Source organism: Sciurus vulgaris (genome assembly GCF_902686455.1).
Source record: "Sciurus vulgaris genome assembly, chromosome: 14".
NCBI classification, from domain to species: Eukaryota; Metazoa; Chordata; class Mammalia; order Rodentia; family Sciuridae; genus Sciurus; species Sciurus vulgaris.
In genome coordinates, this window is record NC_136475.1 from 60,142,860 (window position 1) to 60,167,521 (window position 24,662).

At 34.7% G+C, this 24,662-nt stretch overlaps 2 protein-coding genes across 5 annotated transcripts in view; one reads left to right on the forward strand and one right to left on the reverse strand.

Moving 5' to 3' along the window:
• Positions 1-19,061, forward strand: part of PIGF (phosphatidylinositol glycan anchor biosynthesis class F) — a 33,985-nt gene extending 14,924 nt beyond the window's left edge. For 2 of the 3 annotated variants that reach the window (XM_079111229.1, XM_079111228.1), the window contains exons 5-6: positions 5,499-5,607; positions 18,740-19,061. In XM_079111229.1, the coding sequence (XP_078967355.1) occupies positions 5,499-5,607; positions 18,740-18,853 (223 nt within the window). In that variant the 3' untranslated portion in view covers positions 18,854-19,061. Of the gene's footprint in view, positions 1-5,498; positions 5,612-18,739 lie in introns of all 3 variants that reach the window. The other variant, XM_079111230.1, reaches the window with a different exon arrangement.
• A 48-nt stretch (positions 19,062-19,109) lies between these two features.
• Positions 19,110-24,662, reverse strand: part of RHOQ (ras homolog family member Q) — a 34,883-nt gene continuing 29,330 nt past the window's right edge. The window contains exons 3-5 of one of the 2 annotated variants that reach the window (XM_079111232.1): positions 23,506-23,670; positions 23,092-23,187; positions 19,110-19,424 (exon numbers count right to left, since the gene is read on the reverse strand). In XM_079111232.1, coding sequence (XP_078967358.1) covers positions 19,269-19,424; positions 23,092-23,187; positions 23,506-23,670 — 417 coding nt within the window. In that variant the 3' untranslated portion in view covers positions 19,110-19,268. The remainder of the gene's footprint in view (positions 19,425-23,091; positions 23,188-23,505; positions 23,671-24,662) is intronic. The other variant, XM_079111231.1, reaches the window with a different exon arrangement.

Sequence of the window (24,662 nt, forward strand, 5' to 3'; positions counted from 1 at the left end):
CATTGGGAAGGAGAATGGGATTCCATGATTGAATTAGTCTAATTATCAGGGGTAAGATGAATGTTGAGCAGTTAATTTTCATTACAAGTATTCCATGTACCACGATTATTTAATTTGCTATTGAATGTTATTGGATTTTCATGATTATAATCTTTTCATGAACATACTTGTTCTATGTAATTTTGTATAGTTGTGCAAAGATTTCTGTCAACTGTATTCCTGGAGTAGAGTTAGGAGATCAAAGGAAGTTCATAGACACTACCAAACTTAAGTTTAAATTTGAAGAATGTGTATATATCTATGTAGATAGTCTTACCAACAGTGTGCTGGTTCCCTCACTGACCATCAGACCTGTTTATTTTTTAACAAAACAGGGCATCTTCTTACTGGGGCTCTACTGAGAAGGCAGACTATGTGATACAATAGTTTCATCTGGTTTTGAGTAGGAGGCATAAAGCCCTGGCTACTAGTTTTTAAAAGTTTGATTCATGGAGCCACCATTTATTAAATGTCAACTAAATATTACTGATTGAATTACAGAGGTAGCATTAACCTTGCCCTGCCTCCATTCTCTCCCTTACCTCATGTTACAGAAAACCGGACAGAAAATAGCATCCAGTTCTCAAAATGCATCTTTGAGACAGAAAAAATTGGCACCAGTTAAATGGAAAGACAGCTTCAAAGATAATTCACTCATCTGAGCAAATAGGTAGTCTAGACAGCCTGCCAACGTGAAGTGTGAGCAAGATGAATAGAAATCACACAATAACCTTAAAATACACTGTGAAAGAAGGAAGGGTCCAGGAAGGTTATGCAGAAGACAAAGAATCCAGTTTGGGGGAAAATACTACCCAAGGAAAAAAAAAACAGAAACTCCCACAGTTTACCACAGAAATATGTTATGGAAGATATGATGAATTCAATAAAATAAAAGCAAAGATGAAAAAATGAAACAAAATGAGGGAGAGGAAGAGGTTGCAAAATTGATGAGATAAATTGAAAATCCAAACCACCCTATTATAGATCATAGATTATAAACATCAATAAATATGGACAAATTGCAAAATTAAATCTTACTAGGGAGGAGAGATTTGAGCTAATCAAAATGAATGAGGAGTAGGGAAGGGGTTGGAAGGAATAAAATAATTAGAGAAAATATGATGAATATAGAGAAGAGACAAAGGTGATTCAGACATAAGACCAGTTAGTGCTCCTAATACAAAACAAAAAATTCACAGATGTGATAGAAGACAGTTCTCCAAATGAAGGAATTATTCAGCTTATATACTAAAGGGGCTCACTATGTTAAGAAAATAATCAAATGAATTAGGGTCACAGAACAGAATGTAAATTCTATAAAAATAATATAAGCAATAAAGATTATACCATGGGAGAAGATAGAGAAAACATATTTGTATTCCTCACATCCTCAACTAGTCTAGTTATCCCTAGAAGCTGAGATATTTGTTCAAACTCTTTAGGGAATAGATTAAGTGAAATTCTACATACTGAACAATGAATCATCTTACTCATATAGAGTAAGCATCCTGTCAGCTGTTAAGGATTTTACTTTGTTGTTGTATTAAAGTAGCTTTTTTTAGATGTGACTACCTACCATAAAATTCACCTGGTTTCAGTGTATTATAATTCAGTGATTTTTAGTATAGACACAGTTGTACAACTATCACTACAATACTATAGTGAGATGAAAAGATTCTTCAAATAAAAAGAGAAAGATGTGAAAAATGAGTGAAAGGTAAGAAAAGCAGAGATTGGTTCAAAATAATAGTATTTCCAGCAAAAGAGTAGGAAAAGCAAAATTTCTAAGATTTTGGGCAGAAAAAGTTTGTTTTTGTGTTTTTGGTACTGGGGATTGAACCCAGATCACTTTACCATTGAGCTGCATCGAGCCCTTTTTATTTTTTGAGACAGGGCCTCACTAGGTTGTTGAGGCTGTCCTTGAATTTAGGATTCTCCTTCCTTATCTTCCTCAGATGTTGGGATTACAGGTGTGTGCCTCTGTGTCTGGCCATTTTAATTTTTTTGGTACCAGGGATTAAACCCAGGGGTGCTTAATCACTGAGCCACATCCTTAGCCCTTTTTATTTTTTATTTTGAGATATGTATGGTCTTGCTGAGTTGCTTAGGGCCTCACTAAATTGCTGTGGCTGGCTTTGAACTTGTGATCTTTCTGCCTGTCTTCTGAGTTGCTGGGATTACAGATGTGTGTGGCACTGCACCTGGTCTAAGGAAAATTTCAAGAACCCAAAGAACTGAAATTCTAGACTAAGGCCCATATATTTCACTCATAATGATTGAAATAAGGAACAAGTTACCTACAGAGGACAGGGGACTAGAATGGCACTGAACCTCTCAGGTGGAAATCAGAAAACAATGGAGCAATGCTTTCAAAATTCTCAGGAAAAATTATTTCCAACCTACTAGAGTAGTCATTTTCAGATTTAAAATATCGCTAAAAATCTATTTTCCAGGTACCTTTTCTTAGTAATCCATTGAAGGAACTGAGAGGGTGAGGAAGGAGAGAAAGAGGGGAGGAAGGGAGGGAGGGAGAGAAGGAGACTTGGAATCCAGGAGAACCAGAACTGAGAGGCAAAGGGAATTCAAGATGGTAGTGTAGGGACATCATAGGACCCCAGCTGTCAGCAGGCCTAGAGAAACCAGTTCATATAGGAACAGGTGAAGGAAGGGAGGAGAGAGCATTTAGCAGAGGTATTTTTTTTTTTTTTTTTGGACTATTTGAAGATGATTTTGCAGGTACATAAACAGCTGGGAGTGGGGAGAGGCAGTTTTTAACATTCAAAGACAATTAAAAATCATGTTTACTAAGAGAAGAGAAAGGTGATTGTGGCTTGCTGTGTGGTTCAGTGATTAGCATTTACAAAATCATGTTCATGGAGACACTGCTATTTAGCTGAAAAGGAGAGATGTTACCATTGAAGTGGGGACAAAGAGGGAGAAGTGTGTATGTGGAGATGGGGTGCTTGTAGCCGAAAGGAGCTAAGCCATCTCCTGTAGTAAAATTCAGGAAGTAACTAAATCTTGAAAAAAATCAACACTTAAAATGCGTTTTTAAAGTTTGAGGTACATAGAAGAAACAGCAAGAAGAATTGAAAGTATTTGGGTGCAGAAGTCAGGAGTGGGGAGAGATGAAAGGGGAGACTGTTTCTGTTATTAGTTTAATTGTAGTCCTTTACTTTAAAGGTATTACATATACTGCTTTGATAAATATAATTTTTTTAATTTTAAAAAGATAGCCTTTGGAGTTTTTGTATTTTTTAAACTAGATCTTGCTTCTATTTTTTCTATATTCATTATATGCAGAATCATAAATACTCTTGGATATACCATGCAACCTAAATAGAGGATAACCTCTTGGATATTTGCATTTTTATTTAAATAAACATAAGTTTGCCACAAGTGTGCTGAAACAATGAAAAATATGAAAACATGTTTCTTGCCCCTTAGTCCAATGAATTTGGAGCCTAGAGGTTAAAGAAGATATCTGCACAAATCTTATTGAAACATCTTGACCATATTGCTGCCTTCTTTTAAAACCTTCAGTGGCTCATTTAGAATGGCATGTAAACCTTTTCTTAAATCCTAACCCTAAAGCATTGAGATACTGTTTCACATTCACTAGGATGACTATAATCAAAACAGATAACATCAAGTGCTGGTAGGATGTGGAAAAATTGGAACCTTCTTACACCACTGGTGGGAATGTAAAATGGTTCAGCTGCTTTGGGACACGTTCTGCAGTTCCTCAAATGATTAAACAGAATTACCAGATGACCCAGCAGTTCCACTCCTAAGTATAACCTGATGTGAAATTTAAATACACATCCACACAGAATATTGCACATGAATATTCATAGCCCCATTATTCATAATAGCCCCAAAGCAGAAACAACCCAGATGTCCATCAGCTGTTGAATGCATAAATAAAATATCTATACAGGGCAATACGATTGAGCCATAAAATGTTTGAAGCAATGAGACACTGATGTCTGCTACAACATTAGATGAACTTTGAAATTATTCTGTCAGAGAAAACCAGTCACAAAAGACTGCATGTATGATTCTATTTATTTGAAATATCCAGAATAGGCAAATCCACAGAGCTGGAAAGTAGCTTAGTGGTTGCTTAGGCCTGGGGAATAAGAGGTGCGTCGGGGGAGAGAGAAGAAATGAGTGACTGCTAATGGTTTCTTTTTGGAGTGATTAAAATGTTCTAAAAATGACTGTGGTGATGGTTATGCACAACTGCGTGAATATACTCAAAACTATTGAATTGTATACTTTAAATGGGTGAATAGTAGGACTGAAAAAAAATTTTCTAGCATTTGTGTACTATACTTAATAAAGGTGTTCTTTTAAAATTTCCAACTCTAACCTACTTTTCCAGCCTCATTTCCTGTTCTTCCACTTGGCCTCTCCCAATTTTACTTATATTCTCTTTTCTGCATTGCATCTCTTTCTCTGGTTCAAGGTGTAAACCTACCTGTTCTTTCAAATCCAGCTGAACTTCCTCTTCTTTCATAAAACATTAGAAATAAACTCTTCCCAGCAGAAACTGAATCTTGCTTTCAATCTCTCCCAGCTTTATGTCTCCTGGCACATCACTTTTTTTTTTTTTTTTTTTTGTACTGAAGTGTGTGATAGTCATGTGTTACATGGGAGCTAGTCACTGTTTGTCAGCCACATATAGTCAGATTACCTTAGAGAATCCTTAACATTGCCTGAGTAGTATAATTCTTTTTTTGCATTCAACTCAGCTAATTTTCTTCTTCCTCTAATTTTGGAAGAAGTTTCTGTTCTGCTGAATGCTAGTTGAAGAAACTCACTAGTAATTTTTGACTGTGTGTAGCTGACAAATGTTGACTAACCTGTACGTAATACACAACTCTTCTATATTGGAATACAGGAAGTGATGTGCCTGGAATACTATTGTAGCTGTTAACAAAGGTAAACAAAAAAAGATAAACTGGGTTTATAGCATGATGAATTTGAATTTTGTTTTGAAGGTTATATACATATGTACACTTCATTTATGCAAATATGCATGTATGTATATTTGTAATATTCATTTATGCAAACAAAATTGTGTGTTTATTTGTACATGTAGAAAATATCTCTTGAAGGTTATGGAGTAATTTGGAAATAGCAGTTGCCTCTGGGGAAAGAAACCAGGAATTGATGATAACAGGTGGGAAGAAGATTTTGTTGTCACTGCAAAATGCTCTTCTGTATTTTTGGACTCTCACTCTGTGCATATATTATTACCTTTCCAATGAAAATATATTTGTATTTTTTTTTTTACCAGTTAGTTATAAATAGTTCATGGTAAATATCTGTCAATTTGAGATGCTCATTTTAAATGAACTTAATATATGTATAGTGTTAATTTGTGCTACCCAATTGATTCTTCAACAGCTAAAATATAGACCACCCATGATTTGCATCTGTGTGTTTTACAGAGTTACATCCATTTGGGAGAATAGTCTCCAGATCACTACAATTTCTAGTTTTGTAGGAGCATGGCTTGGAGCATTTCCTATTCCACTGGATTGGGAAAGACCATGGCAGGTAGGTTTTAATTATTTAAAGCAACAAAATATACTTTGGTATGATGATAATAAAAGTAATGAAGGAAACTAGTACATATGTATAAATTTTGTTGTTCACTTAAGTAGGGATACCAGTTTTTCTGTTGGTGTAATCGAGGTGACCTCTTATTGGGGCCTGTCCCAGTACCAAAGCATCTAAGTTGATCATTAAGGAAGACAGGTGGACAGTCTTCCAACACTATTTTGCTACATGTAGAGGTGAATAAACAAACTTATTTTGTGAATATATATAGGAAGTTTTTTATATGTTTTTTGTTTTTACAATTAGGCTAGAAGTTATAGAAATTCCATTTTCAAGTTTTTTTTTTTTTTTGGTATCAGAGATTGAACCCAGGTTAACCACTGAGCCAAACCCAAACCCCCAGCCCTTTTTATATTTTTATTTAGAGACAGGGTCTCACTGAGTTGCTTAGGACCTCAGTAAATTGCCGAGGATGGCTTTGAACTTGTGATCCTCCTGCCTCCGCCTCCCGAGCAGCTGGGATTACAGGCGTGTGCTACCACACGGGCTCTGTTTTAAACTTTTATATTCATTTTAGCATAAGTTTATTTGCTCTTTAAGCCTAAATTTCGATGGCCATCTTGCTTGATGGCAAATTGAATGTTGATCTTGAAATATATTTCAAAAGCACATAGCAAAGTAATTTTTAAAGTAGAGATATGTAATATCAGAGGAAACTCACAAACATCAGATTTTTCATTTCCTATTATGATCGGATAAAGGTGATAGGCTAGGGAAAATGGAACCAGGGAAGAGCTCTTTACATCCCCTTTTTACTGACAAGGAAACCGACCAGTAGAAGACAAAAGTCACTGAACTACAAGGTGATGGATGTATTTTTAATTTTTAGTGACTTTTTGGTATGCTATAATTATTATAGCATTATAATTATAATTATTGTTTACCATTGATCACTTAGATTATTGCTAATATTTTACTATAATAAACACTGCTGTGATAAACATCTTTGAGTCTATAGCTTCATGAATTTTTCTAATTATTTTCTTAGGGTAATTTCTCCCAGATAGAATTATATTATTAAAAGATAAATACACTCTTTTCTAACATGAAGATAACTTTTTTCTGATTACAAATAGAATATATATTTTTAAAATGTAAGCAATACTAATAAAGAAGAGAATTTAAATTACTGTTTAATTTTTTTCATGTACCTGAAGGATACACCTATTTGTATCTTGGTGGTAATTTTTGCATCTCTCTCCCCGTGTGTATAACTCTTCATGATATACATGTTATTTTTACTCTTCTTTTTCCCCCACCTCAACACTATGTTATGGAACTCATTCCATGTCAATGAACACCTATACGTATGTAATAATACTCCATTATTTGGGTAAAATTATATGCCATATTTTCAAATGAATGAACATTTAGGTGGTTTTCAGTTTTCACTGTTAATATTTTATTATTATTGTGGTTTTTGTCATACTCAACCATGCATCTGTGCATATTTGTGGGATCTGGATTCTGTGTCCTGTTCCTGACTGCTCACTGTTAGGTCCATTCTTTATGCTGTCAGTCAGATGTCGTATTGCCAGTTGAGTTGTTTTTTTCATGCTTAATAATTTTGGTGTGTATACTTGCCCTATTTTGATTATTCATTCATTCACTATGTTATAGAAATCACTGGAGGTGATTTCTATAGCACAGTAATGTTGCTGATAACCTTCCCAAGGTTTTAATGCTAATAAAGGTTTCCTTTATATTTCCTTGGCCACCTCATTGATCAACTTGGCATGATTCATGCTTGATTTTATTCAGTAGAGTGTCAGTGATTTCTAAATTAGAGGATATTATTTTAAAAGTATACATAGAAAATTGTTTTGAACTGTAGTAGTTTGATTACTTTCAGGTAATGCAGTTAAATCTAAGTACAAAGGACTGAAAAACAAAAGCACCATGCGTCTTCAGCTTTAATAAGCTGGTAAAATAATATATGATTAATGTATCAGTCTGTATATACATGGAATATTTTAGAGTGTCAAAGCGTAATGTTTTTACACACATCATGTTTAAGTCTTCTCTGTTATAAGACTTATGGAAGTATAAACTGAATCATGGGGAGTAGATACACTCTGTAAAATGTGGGTTTTGGTTTGCTTAGAAAATATGTGTTAATTATTTACAATCCAGTTATTCATTTTTGAATTGTTCAGGCTTTCAGCAATTGGCTCATATTTTAGCCTTACTGCTTATTTTCAGTAAGGAGTAAGCTGTATCCAAATTGATGTTATCAGATTTTTTTAAATTAACATATTTCCACTTGAAGTATTAACCTTTAAGAAGACTTTCTAGCTAGCCAATTTAAATATGTAACAAGTTGTTGGTCTTCATCCTTAAGAAGTTTCCTTCAGCTGGAATGTTACTGGCTGTTTAGCTCTCATTACTGTTGGGTTGTTTTTAGAGTATTCCAAGTTAACAACCCACTCACTCACCATCAGACTTTTAAATTGTGATACATACTGATGGGGGAATGATGGAACTGATGTGTAATTAAAAATCTTTTATTCATGTAATACTCACTTGCTCCCCTTGTAGGAGTATTTACTAATAAAAGAAATAATGAAGTTTCATTTTTCTTTCACTCTTTATTTTCAGCAAACAATGTTTTTTTTTTTTTTTTTTGGTGTGTGTGTGTGTGTGTGTGTGTGTGTGTGGTGTGTTTAATAATTCTGACTATACAGAACTCATGATCCTGACAGAATCTGCCAGAGAAGCAATAAGTCAGATAAGCTGATATGGCATTCCCTAAAAATGGAGGTTTTTGTTAGAGCAAAATTTTATGAGAAGATAATACTGTGTATTATCTAAAGTATAGCATGTATTAAGAAGAGTTCTTGGTCCTTTGTTCCTTGTAGCCCAATACAGGTTTGATGTTTGTGGTAAACAAGCTTTTCTAGATTGTGATCTGTTTTATTCTAGTCAAAGAAACAGGAATATTTAATCAGTTACACTTTCTTTAAAAAAACACATGTACACACTGGAACCCCACAAAAACTGCTGTATGTTTTAATTCCCTTTACTCTACCTCAAACTCAAATCTGACCTGGTGTAATGTTCCTGAGGTCAGGCATAAGGTTATAATATGAATTCTATATTGAGAAATTTCAAGCATGTTTATATTTTAGAATTATTTCTTCATTAAGTGACTGGACCCATTGAAAATATGTAAATGTTTTTTCACTTAATATGAACTCTAATTTTAGGTAATAACAAGTGATGAAAGATAGTAGGTATTTTTAAGGAGGAGGAGGAGGCCTTCACTTTATAGAAGATAGCACTGGGGTTTGGTGAAAGAGACTGGTAGAGTGGATATATACTATACCACTGGCCATCTTTGTTTTGTGTAATATTCAAAATGAGTCAGCCTCTTCATTGCTAGAGAAAGCTTATAGTTACTGATAAATATTCAAACTACAGAAAACCTTTCTACATTATAATTTGATTCTTTATCTGTGGTAATTAAGTAATCAATAAGTATGTTACTATGTGCAAAGCATATAGTCTATGTAAGTATAATAAGATACTTAAATATTATCCAGGACTGGAACTTAATGATTTGTTAGCAATAATTTTGATTCAGATTTAATATGCTTTATATATTTTGTAGAATAGGTAGCTATGAGTTTTTCATTTGGAAAATGTCTTAATTCTTTATCAAGCATGGCTAGTATTTTATGTTATAAAACATTAGTGGGAGGTTAAGAAATGTTGGTTATTCTCAGCAAAAAAAATTGACTATGAGGTTTTTAAATCCACATATTTTACTAATAGTTAGGCAGATAATGATTAAGGGCTCTGGCATCAGATTACTAGATTCAAATCCTGGCTCTATCACTTGCTGGTAAGGATTAAATAATAAAATTCTGAAATACTTAGTTCAGCATCTGACACATAGTTACTGCTTAATGTTCTAGGCATTTCTTTTTTTTTTTATTCGTTTATTCTTTTTTTATTATTATTTAAACAAATGGGATACATGTTGTTTCTCTATTTGTACATGGTAGGCATTTCTGATTTACAAAAGCAGTAGTTTAGTGATTATTCCTTTGACAAGCCAAAAAAAAAAAAAAGTGAATTCCATTATTTATTGAGTTCTCACGTGTTAGTGCCTCACTTGTCTCAATTTGTTGTCTTATTCTTCCTGTCCAGCAGTCTAACAGTTATTAGAATGGACTATTAAGTTCTCTTTTTATTTCTCTGGTATCTTGTTAAACCAATTTAGGGTATTTGGTTTTCACATAATTTTCAATCCTGTCTGACATTTCAGATGACAGTAGAAAGAAAACCATACATTTGTAGATCTCTCTGTACTAGACGTGAGGCTTGGCACTGTCACAGAATAACTTAATCCAGAGAACAGTAGTGTAAGTAGAGTTGAGTCCCATTTTTATACACTGGGAAGTTCAGGTGTGGAGGGAAGGAGTAAACATCTTTTTGACATTACTAAGCTGGTAAGAGGAAGACTTAGGATTCAAACACAAGCCCTACTACAAGCATGATTCTCTTCATTGCTAGAGACTGAAACAACTTTTCTTTTTTGGAATGGTCATAGTTGAGGTGTCTTTGGAAATTTTAAATAGCTTTCTTTCCCCACATTGTTTCCTCTAAATACCATGACCTCTTTGGTGATATCTATTTTAGAACATAATTTGTGAGTCTACATCGTGTACAACCATAGAAATGAGAAGTTGTACCCCATTTGTGTACAATGAATCAGAATGCAGTCTGTAAAAATAAAAATACATAAAAATTTTTAAAGAATGCCACTGGGAAAACTGGCTGTCCATATATGGAGGAATGAACTAGATCACTCTCTCTTACCCTGTGTAAAAGGGAATTCAAAATGGAGGGGAGGGTCAGGTTAGAAATGATCAAAACATGCATGTATGAATATGCCACAATGAAACCCCACTGTTCTGGTATAATTAATATGCACTGATAAAAATTACCCTACAGAAAAAAGAACATAATTTAATACGTTTTGTAGGAGAGTATTCAAAGCTAATATACAATGCCTTTGTGCCTGAGAACCCCACAAATGCCTTTATACTGTGAACTTCAGTGCTACCATCTCTAAAAGGAATTGAACCAAATAATCAAGTCTCCTGTAAGATATTATTATTATTATATCATTATTTATTTTTATTTATTTATTTTTTTTGCGGTGCTGGGTATTGAACCCAGGGCCTTGTGCTTGCAAGGCAAGCACTCTACCAACTGAGCTATATCCCCAGCCCAGATACTTATTTCTTAAAAGCAAAATGTACTCTAAACAATTGAATTTGAACCTTTTAAAATTTAAATGCTGGAGAATGAAACAGTTTTCAATTATTTAAAAATATTTGCACTTCTTCCCAGCAGATAACAGATAAATGAGGCACTGTTATATTTAAAAATCCTTTTTTTCCTTCAGTTTTACCAGGTTAAAAATGTAATGTTTGTGAAAAATATATTCATTTTCTAAAGTCACAGATAATTCTTTTATAATTTGAAACTAGAGCTCATAGGGGATTATAACTATAAATTATTGCAAAATGCTAGAGGGAGGGATAAAACTAAGATTATGGATTTGATTGAAGAATTGCATGTTTTTAGGTTAATTGGTATTTTTTTTGCCCAAAGGATTATACCATTTTAGACCAAAATAAAATATTCATTAGTATGATTTATATGCCTCATGCATGTGGAAAAATATATAATACTTAACTGACAGAGATGGTTCTGGATTTAAAAAGTGTGTTCACTGTAGGGTAATTGTGTTGATATGTTCTGATAGTAGGAATCTCATCTGAAAGAGAATAATGCTGGCCAGGTTAACTCATTTACATGAACATGGCCAAGACCATTTAGTGTGCCTTTAACAAGAATTCCAGACCAGTAACTACATATCTCTCCACAAATAATTCTTCCTAAATCTGTGGACAGAGCAGATTTACAACTACAGAAATGTAGCCAGGTGAGCAGGTTCATCTGTACGTGTGTTTCTCCATCAGGGAGGCAACATCATTTCCTTGAGCATTATTAGTTCAAGACCAAATTCTGAGGAAAATATAAATCATCGGTAAAAGCCAGTAGAAAGTCACAGGCTTTGAAAGATGATGCTATCACTCAATGTAAAACAAGTTTGTGGCAAGCACAATAAACAAAACACCCAGTGATTTGTGAGATTTAGAACTAGCTGCTTGGGTTTTATCTTCCTTTATCATCAATCCTAATGGTTGAGTTGTCCTAAATGTTTTGAGATGTTCTCATCAGCTGACTTATCTGTTTCTCCATGTTATCTGTGATGGTATATGCCACTTCCCATACACATAAGTACGTTTATTATGTTGAAACACATTGTTAAGAATTTATACTAAAATTTACCCCCAATTTAAATGCTTTAACATTAATTTTCACCTTTGTTGCTTGGATTATAGTAGGTGCTCAATAAATAATTTTAATTTTGAGTGAACAAAGTCCTTCATATGAGACTTTTAAAATCCAATGCTGAGAACAGTGGTATCTGCCTTTATTTGCAGGTACTCAGGAAGCTGAGACAAGAGAGCTCTTGAATACAGTTCAAAACCAGCCTGGGCAATTAGCAAAAAAAAAAAAAGAATACAAATTTCTATAAGTATTTGGTTTAAACCCCATATTGATACTTAATTTTGCTTCTTAAGACTTATGAAAAATGAGCTGGGTTTGGTGGTGCCCTGTTTCAAAAAAAAAAAAGACAAGTGTATGAAAAATGTTAACTAAGAGCAGGTAATTTCTCTATTTCTGAAGTGAGGCTACAATGGTTGACAAATGCTAGTATGTTGTATAGTTCCTGAGAACTTTATTTTGTAAGCCTTGTACTCCTCAGACAGTTCATGTGAAGAATAGTATGTATTCAAGATTGCATAAAAGGGTAAGGGAATAGTTCTACTATACAGTATAACACTACTAGTGAACTATTTTATTTCTTTAGACCGCGGGTTCTCCTTATTATCTAGCTGTGTCAATTACATAAGAAATACATTAGTGTTCATGTAAGTTCAATTTGTTTGAGTTATAATGTATGGGATAATAGTGGTACATGTTACATGGTACTTTACACTTTTATGACACATTGTAGTATATTCATCTGATAAAATAGTCCACATTTTAAGTACAATGGGTAATATTGCATCTGTTTTGCAGATTGGGAAATTAAGTCTCTTAGTAAGTGATCTGGCCAAGATCATATGGCTGAACTGGCCCTGAAACTCAGATCATTCACTCCAGTGTTTCATGCTGCTTCCAAGAAAAGCAAAGTAAAGTTGATATATTAAACTTTATGTAAAATAAAGTAAAATATGATATATTTTAGACGTTAGCTTAATAGGGGCTGGTGATGTAGTCAGTAGTAAAGTGTTTGCCTAGCCCCAGCACCACAAAAAAAGAAAAAATGGCTTATTATTTTAGAATAATTATTTTTAGAAACTTTTTGTTGAACACATTAAACTAATTTCAAAAATATTATCCTTACATAATTGCAAATGATCATCCTTATAGGAAACCTGTAACAGCTTATAACTGCCATAGTCAGTAATGACATACCAAAGAACTGTTATGTAGAGGATCAAAAAGTTGTGGATATCACAAGTTTTCAAATCTCTTTAGGGGCTGGACTTGTAGCTCAGAGGTAGAGTGTTTACCTAGCACATGTGAGGCACTGGGTTCGATCCTCAGCGCCACATAAAGATAAATAAAATAAAGCTATTATGTCCATCTACAACTAAAATAATTTTTAAAAAATCTGTTTGTATTTAATATGTATTAAAGGAACCTAAAGAATGTTCATATTATAATAAAGTATATTTCAGTGGTTTCCTCTTAAGTCATATAATTTCATGATTTAAAATTCTGAAACCCAAAAGGTAAAGGGTCACGATTAATAAAAAATACTTGTAGTTGTTATGATAGAGCAATGCAGAGTGCAAGGATTCTTAACCAAGAGTCCATAGATGAGCTTTGGAGGTCTGTGAACCCCTGAAAATATATGCAGATTTATTATCTGAGATTCATGTTTGGCAATAAAGAACCAAGAATTCTGTTAAGTGTAATTGTAAAAAATCTTTTTAAAGTACTTATAGGAGCAGTTCTAGAAGTGGTATATTTGGGGGATGATGCTACTCTGGATTGTAGTGGCAAGTTATATGTGCCTATAAGGACTATGAACTAAAAGATTATGATAAATTAGAGTTCAGATGTACTGGTCACTTGTGCTGTATGCCAGATACTGTTATAATCATGGTTACAGAATGCGTAGTGCATTACCTCATTTCATCATTACAGCAACTCTGAGGTAAGTTTTATGGCAATCTTCATTTTGCAGGTGAGGAAATCAAAGCCATTTAACAAGTCGTTTAACCTTTTTTCTGTTAAATGACTTTAACAGAAAAGTTAAATGACTTGCCCCGGGTCACATAGTAAACACCAAAATTCAAATCCACTGCCTGGTACCAAATCAGTGTTCTTAATTACTATTCTGTACTACTTAGAATATGCTTTGAGGAATATTACACAATGTATAGATATTTTGGTGCATATTCCTTACCTAAAGTGTAAGCAGAGAGTGCTGTAGCAATGTCTGATCAAAAAGAGAAGTATGATTCAGCCTGGTGGCACATGCCTGTAATCTCGGCTACTTGGGAAGCTGAGGCAGGAGAATTGCAGGTTAAGGGACTGCCTGGGCAATTTAGCAAGACCCTGTCTTAAAATCAATAAATGAAAAAGGGATGCCCCTGGGTTCAATCCCTAGCACCACCAAAAAGAACCACCACCAAAGAACCCCACAAAACAACAACAAACAAGCAGTATGGTCTTCAGGTAGAAATACGCTTTTATAATTCTGAAGTGTTTTTCCATAAGCAATAATACTGATCTGCATAAGAGAGAAAACAAATAAGATGTAATATGATTTTTTTTTTTTTTAGCTTAGGAAGGTAAAATTATTTTATTTCTGAGAGAAAAAACATTACCGGTACCATGTACTCAGACCATATTCTATGGAATATAAGACCTTTATTATCGTTGATTATTTTAAGAGAACACTGTACTTTTTTTTGGTTTAAGTGATGAAAAATACATAAGGAGTCATTTGATTTACAGAATCAAACCCTAAGGTAAGTTATGGAAGTCCTCATTTTGCAGGTGAGAAAACCAAAGCACAGAAAGATTAGGTGGAAAGGACAATAATGGTGCCCTAGGCAGGGTATTTTTTTCATATGATCTAGCCACTTACCTTTTAAAATAGGTTTTTATTTTTAATGGCAATTTTAATAATTTTAACCAATTGCCTTGTATTATAGTTTGTTATGCAATATGAATTGTTTCTTCTATATAGTGATTAAAAATTTTTAAATTTCTAAGAACTGAATAAAATGATTGTCATTTTGGTGGCTAGCACTTGTGAATGATTTTCTTTACATGAATGTCTTTGTTCTCAGTTTCCTATTTTCCTTAACCAAAACAAAATAATTATATACAGCCATTCCAGATTACCATAATTTGGAGAAATATTTGTACTTATGCAGCTGAACTGTTTGATACCATGTTTTTTTTTAATTCCTAATTATCGCATGAACAGTGTTAAATAAAAACATCTATATGTAAGACAAGGAAATAATTTTAAATAGAAAACTTTAAGATCTAATTATTAAAATACATAATCAAACCAAGATGATGCTTAAGATGACACTTATTTTGACACATAATCAATGTGTAAGAATTCTATTGCCATAATGTTTTTAAAATTTTAAAGCAATGATAAGTGAGTTAGGAAGAAATTGCTTAGGAGTGTTTACTTGTGGGCAACCTCCCTCAACTACTCCTTCTACCATTCCCTATCATCATCTATAAAAACCAGGAAAATTGCCCTTAGATAAGAAAAGTATCTTTAAAAAAGGACTATGTTACAATTTAGGACTACTTATTTTAGGAAAGTCAAACAGGTACTCCTGTAAGTACAAAGCCTGATCCATCACTAGCTGTCTTAAAAGCATGTACACATTTTAATGTGCTGATGGCATTGATTTCTTGAGATTGACCTAACACTGAATCACAAGTGTTCCAAAGCTTAACCCCTCATTAGCAAAACTTTCTAACCAACAGATTTCATTTTTGGCATTCCATTAGAGGTGAAGTATAGCAGCTGTTCAAAGGATGTATGCTGCTTGTGTATGTATGTGTTTGAGAACAAAGAGCCATACTGAACTTACAACATGATTAAAATAGAATTTAGTAACCCAAATTGGAATTTGGCTGGAATTCATGAGGAATTATTATTCTATATACACTGTGACAGTGAGATTTTTAACTGAATGCAGGTGCTCACACTTTGCCAGTGATGAGCAGTCCCACAGCAGAGAAAAGAGAGGAGAGAGTATTCTTCTAAATGTTTTCACAGGGTATTAAAAACTACTAGGGTAAGAAGTTCAGTGCTTTACATAGAGAGTAAACTATACATATCATTTTATTTGTAACCCCATATGTTAAGAAGGGACACTGTTAAAGTAACAATCACTTAGAAAGCAACAGTCAACAAACCAGCATTTAATTTGGTATTTAAAATTAATAATTAAAAATCAAATTGAGCACTGCTTAAAGTAACTAAGATAATTCATGACAAATACCATTAATTCATGCTCTAATTATTGGAAATATGATAATTCAATGTGGGTAACTTAAATGTACCAATAGAGATAGAATAAGGGCATATGTTAGCAAAGTATTAAATAAGTTTTCAGGGAGCCTCTAAAATTATTTTTAAGAACTTTAAAACTAGTTCTCTATATGCAAAAACTGATTAACTACAAATTTCTTTTATTTCATACATGACCTCATGTGAAGCAATAATGCATTTGTAAAATTCATGTCAGTAAAATATTTTTTAATTATTTCCCAGATCACTAGTTTGAAATAGTCACTCCAGAGATTTGTCTCAAATTCTCTTGAAAACCTATGCTTTAGTGAAGACATGCTTCTGAAAATAAGGCAATTCTTCTACAATCCACTTATGAATAGAAAACAAATCTTTGGTTTTTTGGTTAAAGTGGCAGGAAGGATTTTGCAAAAAGAAATACTAAATAACCCAAAACAATTAAAAAGCTCTTAATAAGCAATGGGAAACTCCAACCCCTTCAAGGTCAATAGAGTACCTAAGGCACCTCAGGTGCGGATGATGCAGTCGTCTCTGCTTAGAATTCTAATAATCTATATACATGATTCTTACCATCTGGAGAATGTGAAGTGGAAAAAGGTGATGTCCAACAAAGATTATTGTGAATTAGAAAGAAGAGAATGATAAGAGCTAATAAATGGGAGAGACACTGGAGATCATCTTTTACCTCCCATATTTACAAGATGAGGAAACTGAGGCCCAGACAAGAAATAGGTGACACACCAGCTTGCATTTCCAGATTCTTAATCCATTTCTCTTAGGGAAGAATGTATTCTAGACTTTAACTTTCAATGCCAAGTAAACCAAGTGTGAAGGGTTTCAGAGATGTAAATTTGGGGGAAAAATTCCCCATCAAATCCCCAAAGGCAACTTGGAAGTGTATAATACTTTACTTTCTTAATTCCTTCATACCATGTGTCTAGCAACTCAGTATGTTAATTGATTTATACAATCCCTTTCAATTCTAACTAAAAGGATGAAAATTAAATGAGAAAGTTACAGAAGATTCCATTTGATACATAAGGCCATGACAATGTGAACCACTCTTTCTTGGAAGAAAGAAGACATCTGATACCCAATTCCACAAGAAAACACCTGTTATCCAATAGACTCTCCACTCTTCAAAGAGGAAGATGATGCTTATACTTTAAAAAAATCTCTACAAAGCTCACATACAAGACAGTACATTCTAGATTTGTGACTGATATGAGCATTTAAGGCTGTAATTTTCAAGTATAAATGTTTAGTGTTCCATTACCCAATTGGTGCGCTAGACAGAGCTTTAAGCATAAATCATGGAAGTTAACAGAAGCTCACCAAAGACAAAGAAAGCATAGTTTAGGCAACAGCAAGTTTAAATGTGTAAAGGCTAGGGGGAAAAATTACAGATTAGCTTATGCTTCTCTAAACTGCATTAGGTGGTTCGTGCTGAAGCTGTGTCTAACATACTGTCAGTTGCATGGCATTTGGAATAAGGCAGATCCAGAGCAGACCAAACAAGGAAGTTGAATTAGGTAACAGAATCAGTTAATAAGATGGTTCACCTCTAACACAGTTCTCTGGCCTGTTACCACAGAGAAAGATTATAAATGGCTCCAGTACACCAAGCTTTACAGATGAACATGAAAATCTGTTTCCAACTTTTTTTTTTTTTTTTTTTTTCCAAGCAGAGCCTTTCACCTAGGGACCAAAACACACTGCCTGCAGATTAAATAAATTAAATACATTATTTACTACTGGCTTAATGTAATATTGTGAAATGTACTAGAGCTGGAGAAAGTGAGTATTTGGAAGCCAGTACTATTCTGTTTAATTTACACTCTAGGTGTGTACATAAGCAGTGGTTCTATAACTTCTGCTATGGTTCCAATATCTGTATCTGAAAGGTGATATCAATTTTGTGGAAGCAGCTGCTCTATTATAAATTCCATGTAACATGCTTAGATTCTACGTCTTTCCTCTTTAACACAATTTAGTTCCTTGTGATTTGGTCAGCATACATCATTTGATATACACAGCTAATGTGGGAATTTTAAAAAAATAACCAGCTAGTTCAGAGAGCTAAATTAAGTCCAGTATTATGGCAAAGTCTGACCCAAAATTTTAATTTGTAATTTCAGCATGTATCTCATGCAGTTTGGGAAGCATCAAACTAAATCTACAATTGTCAGAAGCCTTGTTACAGTTTAATGCACATTAACTAAAATGTGTCCATTTTTAGTGTTCATGATAAATGCAGTTATGACCTTATTACACTTTTGGCATTCTTTAAGAAAGCACATTAAGCTTTAATATAGAAATATTTAGGTTACACTTAACTTGTGCTCAAGTAGTAATAAAACGTTTGTTCTTTTTTGATCTCATACATTCTCTCCTTAGGTATGGCCCATCTCCTGTACGCTTGGAGCGACCTTTGGCTACGTGGCTGGCCTTGTTATTTCACCACTCTGGATATACTGGAATAGAAAGCAACTTACGTACAAGAACAATTAATTAGAGCAAAGGGAGAAGATATTTCTTTGTGCAGATTCCACAAGGGCTGTGCAGAAATGTGTGTGGTCAAAGCCAAGCAGTTCCATTTACAGCACTGTTTTTTTATGTAGTTTCGACATGATGTGATTGTAGCTTTTTAAACTATGAAACCCCTGAGAGATTGTACCTTCTAGTTGAAATAAAGTATTTATAATAGATTGTGGCTTCAGATGCTGTTTGCTGCTTCTTAGACCTTTAAGAAACATTCTTAATGAACTTGATAGAATTCTGAGGACAGGTTTTGTTTTGTTTTGTTTTGTTTTTCCTTTCAAGTTTTAAATTGCTTCATTATCTAAGAGAGGTCTCGTATAGCTGTACCATTTTCACACGCTTTCTGAGAGAAGTTGACAGTTTCCTTGGCCACTGTAGATGTTTCTCACGTAATCAAACAACAGTTTATACATCTTGATCCTATTCTTTTTTTAACTGCGTGTTTCTTTGGAGTTAAAATGGCTATGATAGCCTCATCGAAAACAGTCTTCAGTCCCTTCTGGGTTAAAGCTGAACATTCCACATAGCAGCATGCTCCTATCTGGAAGGGAGAAAAAACAAATTATAAATATATAAAATTGTTTTATACACAATTGGTATGACACATAATATAAGGAAACTGTAAAATATAGCTATGCAACAAGAATAAACTCATTATCCACATTTATAATACCAAGAGGTAGCATACTAGTGTATGTCCTTCTAGACATTCTTTATGAAAAATTCTTTCATTTATCAAATATTTATGGGTACCTACTATGGTCAAACACTTTGGGTGCTGGGGATACTTCAGTGAACTGAACCAAAGAGCAAAGGTACCCTGCTCTAAGGCACCTACATCTGCTTACATTCCATGGAGTAGAGCTAGCACACAAAGAAAGGAATATGGAGCAGATGGTGGTAAATGCAGAAAACAGCGTGAGGGAGGTGGGAGTGCTGAGCATGGCTGTGGTCAGGGAAGGCTTCTCAACAGGCCAGGTTTGAGCAGTGAGGCCTTCCAAGGGAGACAGCGCCAGAGAGATGGGCCACAGACATAAAGACTGATGTGGGAGCAGGCTTGGAGTATTCCGGAACAGTGAGCGAGCCAGAGTATCAGCAAATGGCATCAGGCAGTGTAAGAGGTACCGTCAGTGGGGCAGCTTCGAAGACATAATTGTGGGCTTCTCTGAGAGGGAAACTATTCATTGAAAAGTTACTGAACACTCACTTGCTAAATGTGAGAACACAACAGAGAAAAATAAGTCCCTATTCTCATGCAACTTACTTCATTTTAGAGAAGACCAACCATGAAGTAGTAAGAATAGAGAATATCCAAAGGTAATATGTGGTCTGGAGAAAAATGGGAAGGAAGATAAAGTAGGGAGCAGGGACAAATCAAGCAGGGTCACACTGGGAAAGTGCTATTTGAGCAGAGACCTGAAAGGAGTGAGAGAATGAATAATGTCCACACAGGGAAGACCACTTCAGGCAGAGGGAACAGCAGAGTACAAAGGCCCTATGGCAGAATTTAGGGGGTACAGCAAGGACATCAGTGTGCTAGAATACAATGAGTGGGTAGAGAGGGAAAGGGGCCTATGGGCCGTGGGAGGGGCTTTCGCCTTTACTCTGAGTGCACGGGGACGGCCAGAGCAGTGACCTGACTGACCTTAAACACCTAAGACTCACTCTGGCCTCTGTGTTGAGAACAGGTTATCATGGGGCAGAGACAGAAGCAGAAATGTGAGCTAGAAGCTGTTCCAGTAATCCAGACCACAGGTGAGGAGACGTGTCTGGTTCTGGATCTGTTCTCAAAGTAGAAAAATGTATTTTGCTGAATGACTAGATGTACAGTATGACAGAAAGAGCAAAGTCAAGCATGACTCAAGTAACTGGGAAGACAGGCTTGAAGGGTAAAATGAAGAATTCTGTTTTGGACATGTTAATTTTAAGATGCTTGGCCACCCACAGAGACTTGTTAAGCCAACAATTGGATGTCCACGTCTGAGTATAGGGAAGGGATGCAGACTGGTGATAGAAATGTGGGAATCTTCAGTTACACATTGTGCAAGTCACAAGACTGATAGAAGCTCCCTAGGCCTGTGGAATGGTTATGGCTATAGAAAGTGCTGATCTCTGGGGCCCAGGCAGATGAAGAGATGGAGAAGGGGCCAAGAGAGGAGAGAAACCAAGAGAGGGTGCTCAAGGAAGTGAATGAGGAAAGTGTTTTAGGAAAGAACCAACTTGGAGGTGGATGAGGATGGTCCAGTGGTGGTAGAGACCTCACCTAACATGTGGAGACTCTAGGTTCCATCCCCAGCACCACAAAAAGATTTTTTTTTTTTTAAAGAAAAAGAAAAAGGAACCAACTATGCCTAATGTTGCTGATGGTCTATAAATGAGAATATATTGTTTTGGAGTTAATTTTTTGTCCTTTAACTACAATGAATTTTTAATAGATGCAAGGTTTTTTGATCATTATGTACAAGGCAGCATCTCTGTAGTCATCTCTTTATAAATATATATATATATATATTTTTTTTTAGTTGTAGATGGATACAATATCTTTATTTTGTTTATTCTTTTTATGTGGTGCTAGGGATCAAACCCAGTGCCTCACATATGCTAAGCAAGCACTCTACCACTGAGCACCTGTAGTCATCTCTTTAATAGTTATTTTAACTATAAATTGGCATTGTAATTGCATATATTTATAGGGTACAAAGTGATATAATGTACACTGTTGAAGGAATAAATCAAGCTAAGTAATGTATCCATTAACTCAAATTCTTACTATTTTTGGTGGTAAGAACATTTGAAACTTACTCTCAGCAATTTTGAATTACAGAATACACTTAATAACTATAGTTATCGTGTTGTACAATCTCAAAAAACTTATTCCTCCTGACTGAAACTTTGTGCTCTTTGACCAATATCCTAACAGCTTTCTTAGGATAAATCACTATGTCAGGAATTACTTGATAGAAAGTGTGCATGATTTTAAGGCTTCTGCATATTGCCAAGACTGCTTTTATTCAGTGACCACCAATATAACCCAGTGCCTATTTTCCTGCACCCTTGGAACAGTGAATATAATACATTTTCATTCGTTGCCAACTTTATATATGGAAATTGAACTTGTATCTGACTCCTAAATGAGTCAATCTTCAATGTAATCTGCATTTTTTGGTGAATATTCTATTGCTGTTCTTAGCCTATTTTCTACTAGGATTTATTTCCTCTTCTGAAGAATTAATTTTATGCCGGGGGCTTCTGTATACTAAGGGTATTAACGTATTTTTCTGCTATACGTATGAGATTTGCTGTGTGATTTTTAATTTCTGGCATTTGATATGGTATTAAATTTTTATGTAGCTAAATCATCAATATCTTCATTTATGACTTTTCCCTTTATGGTATTTAGAAATTCTTTCTTTCCCCATGATTACAAAATTGAATACGAGGAATTCCTAAAATAATTTGTTAGTGATACCATTTATATTTTTCTTTGGGAAAAAAAACTATCCCCCAGAAAGTTCTTCGGCTTTCTTTTATCTCCTAATAGTACATTTTCAAAGGCCTTATGAAATTCTGTTTCCACAGAAGTCCTATTAAAGTCACAACATTTAACAAATAGAACCCAATAATGTTAGGGCCAAATGGAGAAAAAAGCAAACCTAGCTTCAGGATGAGGAAGAATATAAGTTAAGAGGTTTATGTATGTTATATATTTTTTAGAAACCTGGACATAATTTTCTGACTGTAGCCACAGGTTTAAACTGGCTTCCTCTGTCACTCTACCATCTAACTCCAGAATCTTAACTGGAAACAGCTTGATCTGCACAGTTCAAATATTTAGGTAATTATGAGGGGCTTGAAGTCTCAGCACCTGCTTCTGATGCCTCTTTCTGGGTGACTTTTAAAGAAAATACTGTTGGCAGGGTAGCATAGGTGGAAGAGCCTGGGCCCTGAAGTCAGGCTTTAGACTGAAACCTGACTCTGCCACCACTGCTGTGGGATCTTGGGCAAGTTCCCTGCCATCCAAGCCTCTACATTCTCTTCTTTACAACAAGGAGAACAGACAAACCTGCCTCACTGAGTAGGCACAAGATTTAAATGAGATCACACATGTCAAGCACTTGGTAGTGCCCAGCATACCATAAATACCAGTAAGAGTTAGCTTTTACTACTATCTTTACAGTTATTTCTAAATTCTGAAAATATTCCGTTACCTCTTTTGCTAGTTTCTGTCCTTGTTCCACACATATAGGTTTTTCTTTCATATCATTCAGTCTTGCTAAAGTTTTGGGGTCATCTCGGAGATCAATCTAATTAAGAAAAGTCAATAATGTCCCACAATATTACAAGTCTTTAGAGAGAAATCAATGCATATATTCCCATTTGATCCCCATATAACAAAACAAATGAATCAATCAATAAAAATAAAAGAACTGAACTTTTAAAAACTATGAATATAATTGTTTTCTTTTGGCACTGCTTTTTCCAAAAATAAGAAATAACTTATTAACTTGCAACTGAGATTAAACACACATATGTTATTTGGTAATGCTGGACAGTTTGAGAGCAACCCCCAAAGATTGGCTGTACAGCTTATTCTTAAATGGGTAAAATCAAAGGAGACATACCTGAGTTCCTATTAATAAAAAGGGTACATTTGGTGCATATTCCTTAAGTTCTGGTACCCATTCCTCTTTCACATTTTGAAACGAGGCTGGGTTTACCACAGAGAAGCATATAAGGAAGACATCAGTCATTGGATAAGATAAAGGCCTCAGACGATCATAGTCTTCCTAAGGGAAAGAAAGACAAAACTCACTGTTCACATTTACATATCTACAATCCACAATGACATGTACATCAGATCCCACGGCCAAAGAGGCAACTCAGGAGTACTCCATAGATGCAATGTATGACACTCTACATAAAGCAAGATTATTCCACTTGTTTTTACTATTTCTCTTTTTGAAGTCCTGAAAACCAGTGGGGTAAAATTATGAAAGTATCATTAACAGACTCCAATGAAAAAAGAAAATACATTGTGATTACTAAAGCTGTCACTGGGACCCTTTTTAACTAAAAAGTCTACAGGAAGAACTGAGGAGAACTAGACACTAAGTATCATAATTTAATAACGACATCCTGAATATTTACTTATATGTCAAGTACTGATCAATATGGTCTTTTATGGATTACTTAATCCTTATAACAACTGTATGTCACAGAACTGTATAAACAGAGGCACAGAAAGCAAATAACTTGTTTTAAGGATGTACAGTCGTAAATAAAGGAACTGGGATGCAAACTCACAAGTTTGACTCCAGAGCCTTATCGTGTCTATACATCTCCACTAAGACCCACAATTTTTGCTTTCCATGTAGTTTCCTTAATTTGTGTGTGAATAAGAGAGAATTTAAAGAGAGAAAAATCTACTGCAAATCCATCAAAACCTCCCTTCTCTCTCCACCTTTCATATCCTTTCCCAAATGTTTTCATGTGTATCCATCCAGTTCTTTTTCTAAGCATATATACACTTGCAACTACATATGTTCACACAGCTAGACATAAACTAGATCATGGAACACATGTACTGCATCTCCCTTACTGAGTATGTCCTTGGAGAGCTCTCTAATCAGAACCCCCTAGACCACTGTATTGTTTTAAACTGCTGCTTCTTGGCTATCTTCCTGGTGGGATTTTTAGTCTCTGTCACAAAAGGCAGTGAATGTCTCATTTTGCATGGACTGTTCTATGTGGCACAAAATTCTGCTTTTACATTCTAGTG